Raw genomic sequence first — 17,525 nt, forward strand, 5'->3', positions numbered from 1 at the left:
ACAGGAGGGTGAGTAAATAATGACAGAAAGACATTTTGAGGGTAACTGTTGCTTTAAGAGACACATGACACTGAATTTCAGTAAGTGTGATTCTGCACACACTTGCAGATGATAGAGAACTCTTTTGTGCTGTGGCATAGAACTGGCTTTCAAGTGTTCACTGACAGAACATCTCCAGTGGACAAGCCATTGCTCTCTTATCTCTGTCAACACCAACCCACATGATTAACTATTTAACAGCAGGCAAAAGCTAAAAGAGAAAATTTGGGGGGAAATAAAGAATAAAACCCCTCTGTCAAAAACAGGGCAGAGAGAGAAGATGGAGGAATTTTTCAGCTTACTGAAGTATGTATGACAGAAGAAATCTCATCCTTACAGCTCTCTGAAGGCAGCTGAACAACTATAATTCTGATTCAGCTTCAGTCCAAAGTAAGACTACAGCACTTGATTAAATCACACTATTCACAATTCAATCTCAACATAGTATGGCAAAATATCTTCAATTTAAAAAAAGAAAACTGTGATAATCCCATACCGCAGAGCCAAATTGGCAGAGGTGAGACCAGACGCACTATTGCGAATATGATATTGCTTTTACACAACAGTTCAATAAATAAGAAGTTAACATTAAGTCACTTAGATTTTAGACACAATATTGCCAGTTACTTTGTCTATTTTTTTTCAGTCAATGAAAAAAAGATCCAAATAAAGTTTAATAAACTTTGTTGCATGTCTCATAGCAACACACATTGTGTCGTTTCATTCCTTAAAGTGTTTAAACAAATCGCCTATATGAATTGTTAAATAACTCGCTTATAAAGACATTAACTTGTTTCATTCCATGAATTATCATTTTTATTAATGAATCACTTGAATGAATGATTCAGAGGACTTACTCATTAAAGGCAGGGTAGGTAAAAAATGTATAAAAAACTTTTTTTTCAAAATTTGTTTAAACTTTATTTATATATCAATACATATTTAAAATGTAAGTACTCTGAAAAAGAAAGTATAAAAATCGAGTGTCTGTAGACCTCTCACGACTGTTTTAAAGACAGCTCATTATTTCCATTCACTCCACCCCCTCCCTTCTGGGCTCCTTCCAAAGCCACGCCCCCAAAACGCATGAACGTGCGACTCCGACCACTGAGCTGGAAGACGCATTATTTACCTGAGACGAGCGGAGAGGAAGGAGCACAGTGCATGTAGTGACATCATGTCAGAATCACATGTAATAAAAATAACTTTATAATTTAATTCGCTAACGAGTTAGTTATCTATAAGGCAAAGCTAAAAACAGGTTGCATGATACACGTTTTTCCATTACCATCATTTACACTGTGATGAAGATGAATTTCGTGTAAGATTCATAACATATACGTTGTTCTACAGATAAACAGAGTAACATACACTCAAATATCAACTCACAACTGCATTGCAGACACAAAATAATAACACACACATACAACAAAGTGTGTACGACACACACAGATACAAGATAAAGACATCAGTAAACATAGGTAGAGAATATAAAAACAAAACAAAGGCGAAAAAAAACGTGCAGGTAAACTTACAGGTGAACATGGTAAAAGAGTTAGACAGAGGGTAAATATAGTTCTAAGAAAAGTTCCTAGATGCGGAGTAACGTTAGGCCTACTATCTGTTAAACATGTATTTAGTTATCTAAAGCAAAAATATGCACAATTCAACACTATAGCTATCATCTTGTGCTAGGCCTATAGATTATTTATCGTCTCTACTACGGCTCGCTAAGTAATGTTATGTTAGCTATATTACGCAGCTACGTGTGCTAATGACACATGCAAAAAGAAAGATTTACCTGTCCAGCAGAAATAAAGCAATCAAGGAGTCACTTTTCAGCCCCTTGAGTTCCCTCAGTTCTCGCCATCGCTGGAGAGCCACGCCGATATTAACTCGCGTTTTATTTCTTTGTTTATCCAAAGACTTTTTGTTCATTGCCTTTTCTTGTACTGTTGCTGTCTTCCTTTTTTGCCTGGTTTGCCTTCACTAACTGCATAGGCCGGTACTGTGAATTTTGCTTGCTGTTTCTCTGCCATTGTTTTGGTATTCCTAGGATCCATGCCTCTTGAATTCCCCAAATCAAACGTGCGCGCGCAAGTGGGCAGGTCATGTGTGGCAAAAGGGTGGTTGCCATGGTTGCGAGAGAGTGACAGCCGCCTAAGCCAATCCTATGTTTCGTCCCGGATGGAAATAATGAGCTGTGTTTAATACAGATTAAACGGTCTAGAGTCACTCGATTTTTATACTCTTTTTATCAGAGTTCTTACATTTTAATTATACATGTATATATATAGAAAGTTTAAACAAATTTGGAACAAAATTTCTTACCTACCCTGCCTTTAAGACAGTCCCTTGTTTCATTCCTGAATGATTCAGTGTTTTTTAATTAATCGCTTGAGTGAGTGATTCAATGACTCACTCGTAAAGAAAAGTTCCTGAACAAATCACTTGAGTAAATGATTCAAATGAATCTCTTATAAAGACTTGTCTTCCTTGTATTTTATTGCGACCTACGGGTGTAACCTGCAGTAAGAGATACTTTTAATGCACTAAACAAAGAGAAAATGCTAAAAGGATTTAATAAAATAAGCATTGCATGATTTCAAAATCCTAGCAAGTTATCATGGCATTGTTTCCCTTTCATTCTTTATTTCTCTATTCTTCTGTCATGATCACCAGTTGGAGTGCCCTAGTTAGCCACCAGAGGGCACTCCAACATGGACTACTTCTCACCACACTTTTGAACTACAATTCCCATAACACACTTCCCGGACTCATTATCCCGTTTCTTTGCACCCAGCTGTTTTGTGTTTCATCATTAGTGTCTGTCTATTTATACCCGGTTTGTTTCTGCTTTTGTTATGGTGTTTTCATGGATGTTCCTGGTTTCTCTGTTTTGGTTTTCTTTGTGTTTTTCTTGTTTTTTTTTGTACGGACTGTTTCTGTGGATTTTGACCCTTGCCTGTTTCTGGATTTGCGCTTTGGATTGCCCCATTAAAATGCTGCACATGGATCTTACCTTCTTGTCTTTGTGCATCCGTGACATCTTCCTGATTTTATCATATTAAATAGTTATATCTTGCTCATGAAGCTTTCTGAACTGAACCTGCTATTACGGATGAGGTAGGGGCTATTATTATGAGAGGGATTGTGTATTGGGCGCATCAGTGAAGATATATGACACGTGTCATTAGGGCAGGTGCTGTAAGTCTCTGTCATCCTGTCACTCACAAAGGACCGTGTGTTCAAATGCTGGCCAGACAAGAGACGAGCATGATTTCAGGGTCAAAGTTTCTTCTTTTCAAAATGTTGGTGCAGTGGTCTGCTGAATCAATCACAGCGGAAGAACGGATCTGGTGGGATATTGGGATTATGATGAATGGCACTGAAGTTAAAGATAGATGCATCATGGTTTTCATCTTGAAGTGAGGCACTGTGTTTTACAGAAGTGCTGTCATTGCTCATGGGGGGAGAATATAAGCAGTTTCCTTTTGTCATTTCTACACTGGGTCAGTGACTGGCTAATATGCTGCTAATGTGATGACTCATATTCAGGATAATACCTTCAAAGCTGGAAATAGTGTTTGTTTGTGGAGTAATATAGAGATACTGAAAGAGAATTCTTACAGAAATCTATACTGCCCAGCCAAAAAAAACAACAAAAAAAGCCACTGTTTGAATTTAAATAGCTAAATGCTTATATGATTTGATCATTATTACAGTTCGACCAGAAAGACTCAGAGGGCAGGTAAACATTTGCTTGGTATTTATTCCATAAAGTATTAACAGATGGTAGTGAGCTACAATGAATCATGTTTGTTTAAGGGCATAGATAATTTCTTTGGCGTAGGCCCCGTCCTTAGTCTGAAGGATGCGGGGGATGCAGATTCTGCTGATCCTGTCTAAAGACGGAGGGGCGGAGCCTACCCCCGATGGATGGACGAGGCCAGCCTGGTGGTGGTGGGGAGGATGGAGGGGAACGTCAAAGTCAACTGTGAACGTGAAACAGAGAGTTCAGTGCTTATATACTCCAGGTGTAAAGCAGTGATTGGCCAGACCTATTAGTATGAATGAATTTTGTGGCATTAAAGTCTTCCTGGTAGAATGTGCGCTAAAGCTCTTATTGATTATTATGTTTCTAGCATGTTATATGTTTGGCAATGAGTATGTAGCTTTTCATGTAGGAAGATGAATCATGGCCATATTCCAGGATGACAATGTCAAGATTCATCAGGTTTAAACTGTAAAAGAATGGTTGGGAGGGAGCATGAAGAATCATTTTCACACATGAATTGGCACCTCTGAGTCCAGACCTTAAATTCATTGAAAGTCTTTGGGATGTGCTGGCATAGACTTTACTGAGTGCTTGACTCTTGCATTGTCAATACACAGTTTTTTACAATCACTTTGCTACTATTTTCAGAAGTTTGAAGTCATTTTTCAAAACTTTAGACACAAAACTCAAAACGGTTATCACTTGTAACACAGGCTGTCTAATGTTCAAAACATTGCATTGTGCATTCACATCTTTAAAGAAATCTTGCACTTGCACAATCATTGGTTCAAAACACAAAAATACCATTGAAACATAACTATAGATCACCCACACACACGCAACCGATAGTTTCACTGTGTCATTGTTCGTACAATCATTAAATATTGTAGAACAAAATAGGTGATACAGGTTTCATTATGGTACTACATGTACAGTAAATACTTCTCTGTAAAAGTACTGCAGTAGTAGAGAGAATACTACAGACACAGTGGAATCATTGACACAGTTTGTAATATATTGATGCAAAACACTACAGTACAATCACAACATAGGTTTATTAGAATCAAAGCAAAAATAATTAGCTATGAAATAGAAAAGACAGTACTGTAAAACATCAAATGCAGTCTTCCTCAACTTGCTTGCTTGTACTGTAAGAAACAAAACAGGAGTGATTACTGTACTTCTACATTGTCATCAACTCTGTGTTGTGGATTTGGCCACAAGTTCTCATCTACATCACAAGGGGGGCGAATCCAGGCCTGACACTGGTCTGCTGTGATGTCATTGCAGGCATCATCCATGGCCTGGAGAAGAGTGACTTGTTCACGAGGGTGCCTATCATGAACCTTCCATCTCCATGCGGATCTCAGTCGGGTTAAGGAAGGGAGAGTATGGGGTAAATACAGGGTGGTAAATTGTGCATGGGCCTGAAACCATGCTTGCACCACATGAGCATGATGGAACCTGACAATGTCCCACACAATGACATAGGTCACACCTTCAGCTCTACAAACCTGATCGAGCTCATCAAGAAAGGTGACAAGGAGAGCTGCATTATATGGTCCAATATGAGGTCTGCGTCCCACCACACCATCTTCTGATATAGCCGCACACATGGTAATGTTGGGCCCACGTTGTCCAGGTTCTTCGATGGTTGCCTGGTGGTCAATGATATTCTGACCTCTCCTCCTTGTTTTGGCCAGATTAAAACCTGCCTCATCCAAATACAGTGGGTACGGAAAGTATTCAGACCCACTTAAATGTTTCACTCTTTGTTATATTGCAGCCATTTGCTAAAATCATTTAAGTTAATTTTTTTCCTCATTAATGTACACACAGCACCCCATATTGTCAGAAAAACACAGAATTTTTGACATTTTTGCAGATTTATTAAAAAAGAAAAACTGAAATATCACATGGTCCTCTGTAAGGCGAATACCATTTCTGGCCCGAACCAAATCAACCACAGCCTGCTCTTGTTGGTCAGTTAGAATTTTGCCTCTGCCTCCACTATTTGGCCTGGTCACAATTCTACAGGGAACATTAGAGTAAGAAGCCACTTGGTCACATCACCTATTCTGTGATACACATTGGTATGCAGTCATTTGACAATTGAGAGTAGCATAATGTTTAGTGCATGCTGATAACTTACCGGTTCTCATTGCGGAAAGTTCTGATTATTGAGGCCACGGTTGACCTTCTGAGGTTTGGTTGTGTCATTGTAGCCACCTCAGTCATTGTCATGCCATGATTTATGACATGGTCTACAACTATTGCCCGAATTTCATTGGACACTCTATGCTGTTGCTGCCGCTGTCTTGGTCCATGGCCTTGTCCTCTACCACATTCCCCCACACCTCTCAAACGAGGCCTACAACCACCTCTCAGAAGGGGTGCCTGTCCCCTGCCATTCCTTTGACCAACACGTCTTCCTCGTCTTCCTCCCACCACTGCTTGACCTCCATTGTGACCTGGATCACCTGCTGGCTCCATGTTACGTATCACTATGCTCTTGCAATTCGATCCCAATCAACTCTTTACTATATACTCATTCCACAATGTGCACTCAATCATCAGTAACAAGTTGGCAGAATTGGACAAGCAGTTACAAGGGCCTGCATCTATACAGTGCAGTACTGTCAATACTGTAAATAGTCTGAAAAGGTGGTACAGTATTTGGGGCCATAGACACAGTGTCTGATGAAGCATTATGATAAAATATTAGGCTACATCCATGGATATTGTAGTCTAATTGGTTCATGCTCCACGCTAATTGGTGACAATGAATCTCGTTAACCTGAAACTTTCATGATTTACAGTAAACATGGAAGATTGTTTTTCTGTTTCCATACAACTATGCATTAAGAGTAATGCAACAGTTACTTATCATTTTGAGAAGTTGTATCATTTGATAGTTAGATCATTGTAAGGAAATGAATAGATACTCATTTGAAATGTAATGTGTGAATTGCCTTTTGAAATAGTAGTACTTTGATGTTAAGTTGTTGAATGAACAAATGATCTAAGTTTTATGTGTATTGTATCCAAGCAATTGAGAAAAGGGTTAGAGTTTTGAAAAATGTGCATTTTGATCATTGGTTGTGAGTTTTGTGTCTAGAGTTGTGAAAAATGACATCAAGGTTCTGAAAATAGTAGCAAAGTGATTGTAAAAAACTGTAATAAATGGATCATTTGGTACACCTATAGATATCTATAGATATTGATTCTATAGGCATAGTTTCTATAGAAATTTTTTGCAATTTTGGATATGGATAATCAAATGTAATTAATTATAAGTAATGTAAAAATGCAGAAAGTTTTCTGTGATAGGTACGTTTAGGGGTAGGGTTAGTGTAGGGGATAGAATATACAGTTTGTGCAGTATAAAAGCCATTACGCCTATGGAGAGTCCCCGTAAACCACATATAACATCTATAAGATCAGTTATAGATTCAGTCATATGGTACAGTGAGAACATTTACTGTATTGGCAGCAAACACTGTTCTGCACAAAACCTCATGACTGTGTCATACTTCACACCTTTTGATAACACGCTGAATAGATACTATTACAAACTTTTAGGATTTTCTGTCAGTTATGTAATTTAGGTAATGTAAGTGTATTTTCTAATTGTGGCATCTGTAGCCTGTGTAAATGTTTCAGCAACAAGGGCGATTTGCAACATGTATCTTGCATTGTTTGCTATTGAATTAACTGATTGTTAAAAGTACTAAACTGAAAGAAGCTCATACTGTTGTGTTTCGGTGATTAAACCAAATGTTCTCATTACATATTACAATGATCTTGTGTTTGAAACAGTTATTATGTAAAATGAAACTTGTACAGCTAGAATTAAAGCATGAGATCAAGTTTTGAAAGAATGACTAGCTGTGTTACAAGTGTGGTCAGTTTGGATTTTTGTAAGAGTTTTGAAAATTTACACCTTACTTGTGAAAATAGTATCAAAGCGAATAAAAAAAAAAGATAAATAAGAAAAATAAGATTTTTTATTGTTATTGATGTTGATTTTGTTTTTAGCAGCATCACAGTTCAGCTTTAAAGCCTTCTGATCTTGACTTATTGTTCTTTTTTGTATTGTTTTCTGCTTTATTGTGTTTTCTGTGTTGATATTAGCTCCAATCATCAACAGCCTGTGAAAGCATATCGACAAAGAGCTGTGTGTGTGTGCGTGTGTGTGTGTGTGTGTGCGCTTGCGTCTGTGTTCCATATTGGTTTTAAAAGAGAAGAGGAAAATGTGACAGCTGTTGCCTAGGTGACCACCTCGCATGCTTACATGACCATTTTCACCTGGGCGTGTAACAAAAGCACAAATAGCAAAACCACTGAGATGAATCCTGTAAGAGCTGCTGATTTGTGCTCAATGGTGAGGGGTCTATCATAGACAAATTAGTGTTTGGGGACAATAACTCAGGTCGTGTAAGGTCATCCCTGGCTTTCAGAAGCTGTCCAATTCCTCCTGAATGCTCTTTCTCTCTCTCTCTCTCTCTCTCTCTCTCTCTCTCTCTTTCTCTCTACATCTTCCTTTTCTTTGCAATCATTTCTGCCATCTCAAACTTGATCAAAGTTCAATCACAACCTCTTCCTTTCTTCCAGCTGGCGACATGGGACTCTGATCGTGGGCTAAACGGCAGTCTGAGGGAGAACCGGGCCGAGCATGGCATGCAGGGAGTTACTCTGAAAGTGGTGACCTTACTGGTGCGTATTTCAGTGCATCTGATTCAACTCCCTGTAGATCCAATCAATGCCTTACTGATGTCAGCTTACTGTATAAAAAGCATGACATGATTTTAATACAATAAGTAGGACAAGTTCCTGGAACAGCAATTCCTGTCAAGCAATAATTTCCCCTCCCCCTATAATGGATTAATAATGAAAGAATGTTGTTTAAACCACTAACCCCATTCCTAAGCTTAAATCTGACTCTTAAATAGGAATGTCATTCCAGGGCCAGCAAGGATAATGATGCTCTAGTCAGTTCCCTGCAGATAATGATTGGATGGAGGAATGTTATTCTAGAAATAACAAGAAATGTTTTGACTTGTTTAAATGATGTGAAATGCAGAGAAACATTCCAGTATCATTTTAGAGTGTCATCACAGATAAAAAGGACAATGTATCATGAAAGAAAAATCCTTCCATCACAGGCTGCATGCAATAACATATACCAGCACCAGAGTAGTCCAATTCATGAACAAATAGCTCTTTTAAAATTGGTTCTTTTTAGATAATCAAAAACATATAGTGCAACGATTGTAGTTCTATTCATAAGCACATGATTCTTCTGATCTGAAACTTTTAATGAATCGTTCAAAAAGTCTAACAAACTTTCTATACTTTTATGGAAGATTATCATTTTATAATAATTTCTTTGTTATAATAACAAGAGATTCAATTTTAAAATATATGACCAAATATGTGAAAAAAAATCAAGTAAAATTTAATCGAAATCAGAATTGAATTGAGAGCTCAAGTCAGGAAATGTTGCGGTAATATATCATGGCTCACAATCACATTCATTTATATAGTTGTCATAAACAGTATGTTTCCACATGGTTGTGCTGTGTGGTTTTCTCTCATCAGACATCAGTACTTTAGTCATGCAGACTCTTGATGGTTTTCGCCAGGGATTCCTTTGGTGTTTGCTCTTTATTTATTCTCCAGTCTATCACTGTTGTGCTCTCTCGGAATAGAGCCTGAGATATTTCAACCATCTGTGTTTGAGAGCACAGGGCCTGTTTCGCAAACAGTCAATCTTGTTTGGTGGCAATATGCCTTACTGCAAATTGCCCAGGTGAATTTAGAGAGGTAATTTCTGTCTGATGAGGCATTGCACGCTTCCCCGGCCACAGTGTAACAGGTCAGCTGAAACACTTCATTTAGATTAACCAGAGACCAAAGGGTCCCAGCTGTCACTAGTAAAAGTGTCACGTCAGCCGATGCTTTGAATGTGACAGAGAGCCGATCTGACCACAAGTCACGACCTGAACAGACGGATTCACCACAGAAATAAGGTTCACAATCAATATTGAATCTTTTATTTGCAGAAATATGTCCAAATATATTAGTCAGACTGTTCTCTGCTTCCCCTTCAAATGAATAAATGATAAGATTCAATTTAATCTATCTGACACTAACGCTAAATAATGGCAATGTCAGCTTTTAGGCCTGTCCATTACTGTCAAGATGCTGTGAGAGATATATATATGAATTGTGGGAAAATAAGACTCGGAAATGTTTGAAAACCTCTACAAATTAATCTTCTTGTATATACTGAGAATAAGATCAAACACAAAGTGTGAGACCAAAGAATCCTGCAAAAATATTAAGTAGCACAACATAATAATGAGAACCACCAAATCAGCATATTTGAATGATTTCTTGAAGATCGTTTGACACTGAAGACTAAAGTAATGATGCTGAAAATTCAGCTTTGCATTACAGGAATAAAGATATATAAAAATGGAATAGACTTAGATTTATTCAAAATTTTTACTGTATTCTTGATCAAATAAATACAGCTTTGGTGAGCATACAGGCTTCAATCTTACCAACCCCAAACTTTTGAACAGTAGTGAATGTGAACAAGCAAGCAGTAAAAGCATTTGTGTCCTTAATTTAGTTCTAAATCAGGTTACCAAGATGTAAAATAAATAAATAAGTGATTCAAATAAAGCCTTAATTTTCTCTGTTTTCTTCAGGAGGAGCCCTTCGTAATGGTGGCAGAAAACATTCTAGGTCAGCCCAAAAGATATAAGGGGTTTTCCATTGATGTTCTGGATGCCCTGGCCAAAATTCTGGGCTTTAAGTATGAAATGTATCAGGTGGCTGATGGGAAATATGGAACTCCTCAGGCCAATGGGTCTTGGAACGGAATGATTGGAGAGCTAATTGGAAAGGTGAGATTCACATACATAAAGACTGGTTTGTGTGTATGATTTGTGTAAATTAATATATAGTGTTTGTTTGTTTTTTTTATGCACAGCTGCATATTTATATTAGTCGGTGTTAATAGTTGTGAAGGCATTGCATTTCAATTTCAAATTCACTTTCTTGTAATTTATAGTCAGACTTCACTTTTTATTGTTAACTCAGACATATTCAACATGCATTATTTTTTAGAGGGCAGATGTGGCTATTTCAGCCATCACCATTACTCCGGAACGAGAGAACGTGGTGGACTTCAGTAAACGCTATCTGGATTATTCTGTGGGAATCCTGATGACTAAAACAGAAGAGAGACTCAACATCTTCTCCTTGCTGGCACCGTTTGACCTGGCGGTGTGGGCCTGCATTGCTGCTGCCATTCCTGTGGTGGGTGTCATGGTCTTTCTGCTCCGACGCGTCCAGTCTGTCCGCTCCCAGAATCCTCCTGGGCCCCACCAGCCTGCTTCTGTCACGACTTCCTTCCAAAGTGCCATCTGGATCGTCTACGGAGCCTTTGTACAGCAAGGTGAGCTGGGTCACGTCAAATGAACATGAGGGATGAGGTATTGCTGAATAATCAGCTCACCTGGATGCTGCAATCAGTTGCTGACATTCTATTCTGCAGGAACACACCTAGTACAGCGATTTAATATTTTTATTTAAGGAAAATATCTTTTCAGCAGAATATATAATTCTTCAAATGTTTAAGTACAACTTACAGCACCAGAGACAATCCCTAGAGTCACACATTTTGACTGTTTGACAAAATATATTATTCCATAGGTATTCTGCAACTTGCTATTGAAAGCTGCATACATCTAAAGATACCAATAGGTTGTTTGCACATGACGCCGAAATGCGAAATGCGGCTGGAGGGCAAGCAGTGATTTTTCTATATAGGAATCCTATCACAAACTCAAAATTCCTATGTTTTACATCGTTTATGGTTGCTCAAATCGATCAAACCGAGAACCCACAAGGAGCTTTTATCGTTTACGTAACTTTAAATGTTGTCACATTTTTTAGCATTTTGCGTCTGCTGATACTGAAATGAATATGGATACCTGCTTACCTTATTTGTTTTTGACTTGGTTAAATAATCACATTCTTCATTGTATCAAATGCAGGGAAGAGAAGATATTTTATCCCATTGAATGGTAATTTAATGTTTTCACTTCAGTTTTGTAGAATTCCGTTCACAATGTTGATCTGGTTACCGTGAAAAGCGTCACACGCTGCTGCTTCAGCCATCATATGGTAGATAATGTCTAATTAAATACAATTTCAACATTTTACAAGCTGACAGAAGTCGATCCATTTCTTTGTTGGAAGGGTGTAACGTTAAATGTGAGTGTAGTTTCAATGTTGTCTTTGTAAATATTCACTTTCCCATATGACCACGGAGGAGAATCGGATTCAGCTTCACATTCTCTTTATCTACCTCCTCGATGGCAATCAAGTCTTTCAATTCAGTGGAAAAGTCGCTCCTCTTCATAACATAAAGATCATGTCCAACATATGTTGTGATTTTCTGTTTATACCTTTCTAAACCAGCACAGAAAGGACTTTTCTCAATCTCTTCCATTCTAATTTTCACTGCCTGCCCTTCACCGGAATTTTGCGCATCACCAGAACCACGTGATTGCAAACAACCTATAAAGGGAGTGTGTTTGGTTGACGTTTCAAAAAAATGGCTGCACTTTTCTGTTCTGCATACTCTCTGTATCTTGTCAACACCAGCCCGACTTTATCTTTGCTCTTTCAGATTTAGAAACTTAGACCAAGATACAAGTAATTGACAACAGCTGTTAAATGACATTTACAGGTTTTTTCAACAGCTGTTTTGCCTATTTGTAATTATAATCCCTGGACCCATCATTTGATAATGAAACGCACATGGCAAGTGATCATAAAAATAGGCTTGCATTTGTGTCACCTTCTTAAATAAACATTTACTGTCAGGAAGGACAGCCATATAGTGCGGGTGCAGGCGATAAGACACTCATGTGTGTGCGGGTTGCGAGAGAATAAAATAATTTGCGGGACTCCCGTAAAATAGATATATCTAATTGATATAGCTGTATGCATGCTTCGAATTATGTGAGTAAAGTATTTATTTGGATGTTAAAGTTTTATTCTGAGTGAATTTGAGGCTGTCCTCCGTGGCTAACGGCTAATGCTACACTGTTGGAGAGATTTATAAAGAATGAAGTTGTGTTTATGAATTATACAGACTGCAAGTGTTTAAAAAATGAAAATAGCGACGGCTCTTGTCTCCGTGAATACAGTAAGAAACGATGGTAACTTTAACCACATTTAACAGTACATTAGGAACATGCTAACGAAACATTTAGAAAGACAATTTACAAATATCAGTAAAAAATATCATGCTATCATGGATTATGTCAGTTATTATTGCTCCATCTGCCATTTTTCGCTGTTGTTCTTGCTTACCTAGTCTGATGATTCGGCTGTGTGCAGCTCCAGACGTTAACTGGCTGCCCTTGTCTAATCCCTTTCATAATGTTGGGAACATGGGCTGGCATATGCAAATATTGGGGCGTACACCCCGACTGTTACGTAACAGTCGGTGTTATGTTGAGATTCGCCTGTTCTTCGGAGGTCGGTTAAACAAATGAGATTTATATAAGAAGGAGGAAACAATGGGGTTTGAGACTCACTGTATGTCTTTTCCATGTACTGAACTCTTGTTATTTAACTATGCCAAGGTAAATTCAATTTTTGAATCTAGGGCACCTTTAAAGTTAACAGTGGTTTGTGAATGTAGATGCTTTAATAACAAATAGTTTATTGTTTATGCTGGGATGTGTAGGTTGTAGCTAGGCAACACGTAACTTGAAACTATTTCATGGAAATTTCATGGACGTACTGAAAAAAGTCTATGTATACGTTTACCTGTGGGCTTTTGTGGGTGGCAGTGGGACGAAACTTGAATGTTGTGGGTGGGAGCAAAGAAAGAAGGGAAAAAAAGGAAGAAAATCATACAGCTTTGTAACAACATGAGGGTGAGAATATGAAGACATAATTGTCATTTTTGTGTGAACTGTTCCTTTAAAAGAACACTGCTCACTTTTCAATGTTTTATTGTTGTGCGCCATTAGTCCTCTCTAAACTACTATTCTAAAGTTTGAGGTCAGGAAGATTTTTATTTATTTATTTATTTTTACAAATGAGTTCTGTTTTTCAGTATGATGCATTAAATTGATCCAAAGTTATGATAAAGACATTTAAATGCTGTTCTTTTGAACTTTCATTAAAGAATCTAGAAAAAAAAATGTATCATGGTTTCCACAAAAATATTAAGCAGCAAAACTGTTTTCAACATTTATGATAAGAAATGTTTCAGCACCAAATCAGCATATCAGCAAGAATGATTTCTGAAGGGCCACGAGACACTCAAGACTGGAGTAAAGATGCTAAAAATTCAGCTTTGCCATCACAGGAATAAATTATATTTTAAGGCATATTAAAATAGGAAATGGTTGTTTTAAATTGTAAAAATATTTCACAATATAACTATTTTTGCTGTATTTTTTATCAAATAAATGAAGCCTTGGTGGGCATGAAAAACGTCTTTCAAAAGCATTAAAAAAATCTTACAGACCCCAAACTTTTAAAATGTAGTGCACATTTTCAGTTCTGATCATGTATAATTTTGGCATATTTTACTTTGCCCTAAATACCCGCTAGTATGTTGTAAATGAAGCTAATCATTAATGAAAGAAAATTTGTAACTTTATTATGAAACTAAATTTGCATGTTGGTGTGGTTGTGCATGTTTAGAACTTTACAAACTAAAGTGATTCAAAGATTCAGATTTTATGTCTGGGCACATAAAAGCACAAGCACCTCGTTTTTCTTGGGAGAGGTTTTTTTTTTCTTTTTCCTAGTGCACTCTCGACCCTGTAATGAGCATAGATGCCCACTTAACCTTTGACCTTTCCAATTACAGACTCTGTGGATATCCTTTTAGCCCTAAAAGGACATCTCAGATAATTTGGCTCTGAGACCAAAACGAAAACTTATAGCCCCTAATAAGCTCCATTGAGCATGACAGTTCCAGATCTTTTCCCTTCACATTTTATTCTCACCATCTCTGTGTCAGTGATGACATTTCCAAAGCTGTGTGCGCTTGAGGGGAATATTGTGTTGACATTTCAGCACAGGCTTATAAGGTGTTGAGCTTTTCTGAGAAAACGGGTGATAGGAGAATGAATCTTATTACATGGATGCGGTGCTGTGTCACTGCCAAAAAGCAGCAGGAAGAAAATAATGGAAGGCTGAAATTAGATAAAATCACAGTAGGGTTCAGTGATATAGACAAGGGGTCAAGGCTTAGTATGAACCAGTTAGCCCCTGCTGTCTAAAAAAGCATGTTTCTCCATTGACTATATTCTGGCTATTCTTTGTGTGTATCGTCGATTCAACCAGTAGAATGTTTTTTTTTTTTTTTTCTTTTGTTTCTTGTGTTTGCAGGTGGTGAATCCTTCATGAGTTCAATGGCTCTCAGGATTGCAATGGGAAGCTGGTGGCTATTCACCCTTATTGTCTGTTCATCCTACACAGCCAACCTGGCAGCCTACCTCACCGTGTCCCGCATGGACAACGCTATTCGGTAAGATAACTAGTCCAGCTCTGCATCTCAGTGCCAGAACTCCACACATCTACAGATGCTTGTCCATATGCAGGCTTGATAACTCCTGCTCATCACGCTGTTGACCACATGGTGTGTCATAGAGCTTTATTAGAGCTGTCACATCTCTAAACGTAGCCAGTTAGGATATCACGTCACTGGATTGCCCTTCATTAGCATCAGATTAGATCAAATCAGACTGCTCATTTTTACTAGTTGACTAGTCATCCAGAAAATTAGTCGATTAGTCTGTCGGTCAGTGTTTACCTTATGTAAATGACTCACAATGCACTGTGGCGTTTCAGCAAAGTTCAACGCTGGGTTGACGGGGAGAAAATGTCTGCTTGTTGATGTGAGATAGAGAAAATTATTGTGTGTGTATCTTCGTTGCAAGGTTCATACTGCCTATGTTGATATAAACTATACAGAAAAGGTTGTGTCCCTTTCACTTATAGTTTCTGTCAGCCTTTAGGCGACTTCATTCGTTTCAGGTATTGAAAAAACGGGTGATGGTGAATGAATCTTATTACATGGCTGCAGTGCTGAGTCACTGACAAAAAGAAACAGCAAGGAACATAATGGAGGATGAAATGAGATAAAATCACAGTGGAGTTCAGTGATATAGACAAGGGGTCAAGTTTTAGCTAGGTGGTATGAGCAATTCAGCCAAATGCTGTACCGAATCAATATGTTTCTCTTTTTATCAATATATTTATTATTTTCACATGAATAATTTACAGAATCAATTCAGTCTACAAGTACAAAAAAACTTTTCTAACCACCCTCCCACTCCTATCTCACCCCTCAATAGACAGAACACTTATATGGACATTATGGCAAGGCATTGAGCTGATTTGTAAGAAAGATAAGAGAAAAAATAAGAAAACAAATCATAGGTTACAGTAAAGAAGGGTTACATTATCGCATCAGCATTTTCAATCAATGTAACATCCAAATTATTCAAATATTCAATACATTTGCCCCAAATCTTTTCGAACATTGATGATATTTTTTTTTTTTTTTTTTTTTTTTTTTTCAGATTAAACATTATTTTTTCAACAGGAACATAGGACGAAAGTACTCTTAGCCATACAACATGACTGGGTGGTTCTGATTTCCATTGTATAGCCATACATTTCTTTGCAGCTATCAGAGCCATCTTAACAAAATGTAAATTCTTCCTTTGATCAATATGGAGGACCGATTCATCCCCCAATAACATAAATCTCGGATCAAATGAGTGCTTAAAGGGATAGTTCACCCAAAAAATTAAAATCCTCTCATCATTTACTCACCCTCAAGTTTTTCCAAACCTGTATGAATTTCTTTGTTATTCTGAACACAAATAAAGATATTTGAAAGAATGTCAGTAACCAAACAGATCCCGCCCCCCCATTTACTACCATAGTATTTATTTTTCCTACTATTGTAGTGAATGGGGAAAAATTTTTATGTTCAGAAGAACAAAGAAATTCAAACAGGTTTGAAACTACTTGAGAGTGAGTAAATGATGACAGAATTTTCATTTTTGGGTGAACTATCCCTTTTACATCAAAAATCTTGTCAATAGTTTGTATTATCTTTTTCTAATAAGTTACAAACAAGTCCAAAACATATGCAATAATGCACCAACCTCTGTTTTACATCTAGGACAACATTCTGAATATGAATCACTTATTTTGTGTAATCTTTCAGATTTATAATATACCCTGTGTACAAGGGCGTAGATTTGGTTTCAACATTGGGGGGGTTGAACGTTGGTATGCTGTATGTTATTTATTTATTTTTTTTATTAAAAAAATAATTGTTTTGTGTGTAACGTTTATTGGATAATTTATTTCTTATCTATCTATCTATCTATCTATCATAACTTCATGAAATTTATGTATAATCATTCATCAAATTCTAACATAACTGTGATTCTAAAAAGAAAGAAATTATGTTAAATATTGAAACTGCCAGTAGGCGGCAGCGATTCGCTTTTTTTATTGAGTCGGTCACTTAAATCGTTCATTCAGCCAATTCGTTCAAAAGTCAGATTAATTTAGGAAGAAAACAAACACCGATGTGAATACTTTTGTCATAAATACAGACACTATTAAAACATGA

The 17,525-nt window shown here is 37.3% G+C and overlaps 1 protein-coding gene across 1 annotated transcript in view; it reads left to right on the top strand.

Moving 5' to 3' along the window:
• grid1a (glutamate receptor, ionotropic, delta 1a) overlaps positions 1–17,525 on the top strand; it is a 342,488-nt gene that overhangs the window by 305,871 nt on the left and 19,092 nt on the right. The window contains 4 exon segments of the mRNA XM_048191329.1: positions 8,432–8,533; positions 10,537–10,734; positions 10,958–11,288; positions 15,260–15,398. Of these exon segments, the coding sequence (XP_048047286.1) occupies positions 8,432–8,533; positions 10,537–10,734; positions 10,958–11,288; positions 15,260–15,398 (770 nt within the window).

This window comes from Megalobrama amblycephala, linkage group LG5, assembly GCF_018812025.1.
Source record: "Megalobrama amblycephala isolate DHTTF-2021 linkage group LG5, ASM1881202v1, whole genome shotgun sequence".
Classification (NCBI taxonomy): domain Eukaryota; kingdom Metazoa; phylum Chordata; class Actinopteri; order Cypriniformes; family Xenocyprididae; genus Megalobrama; species Megalobrama amblycephala.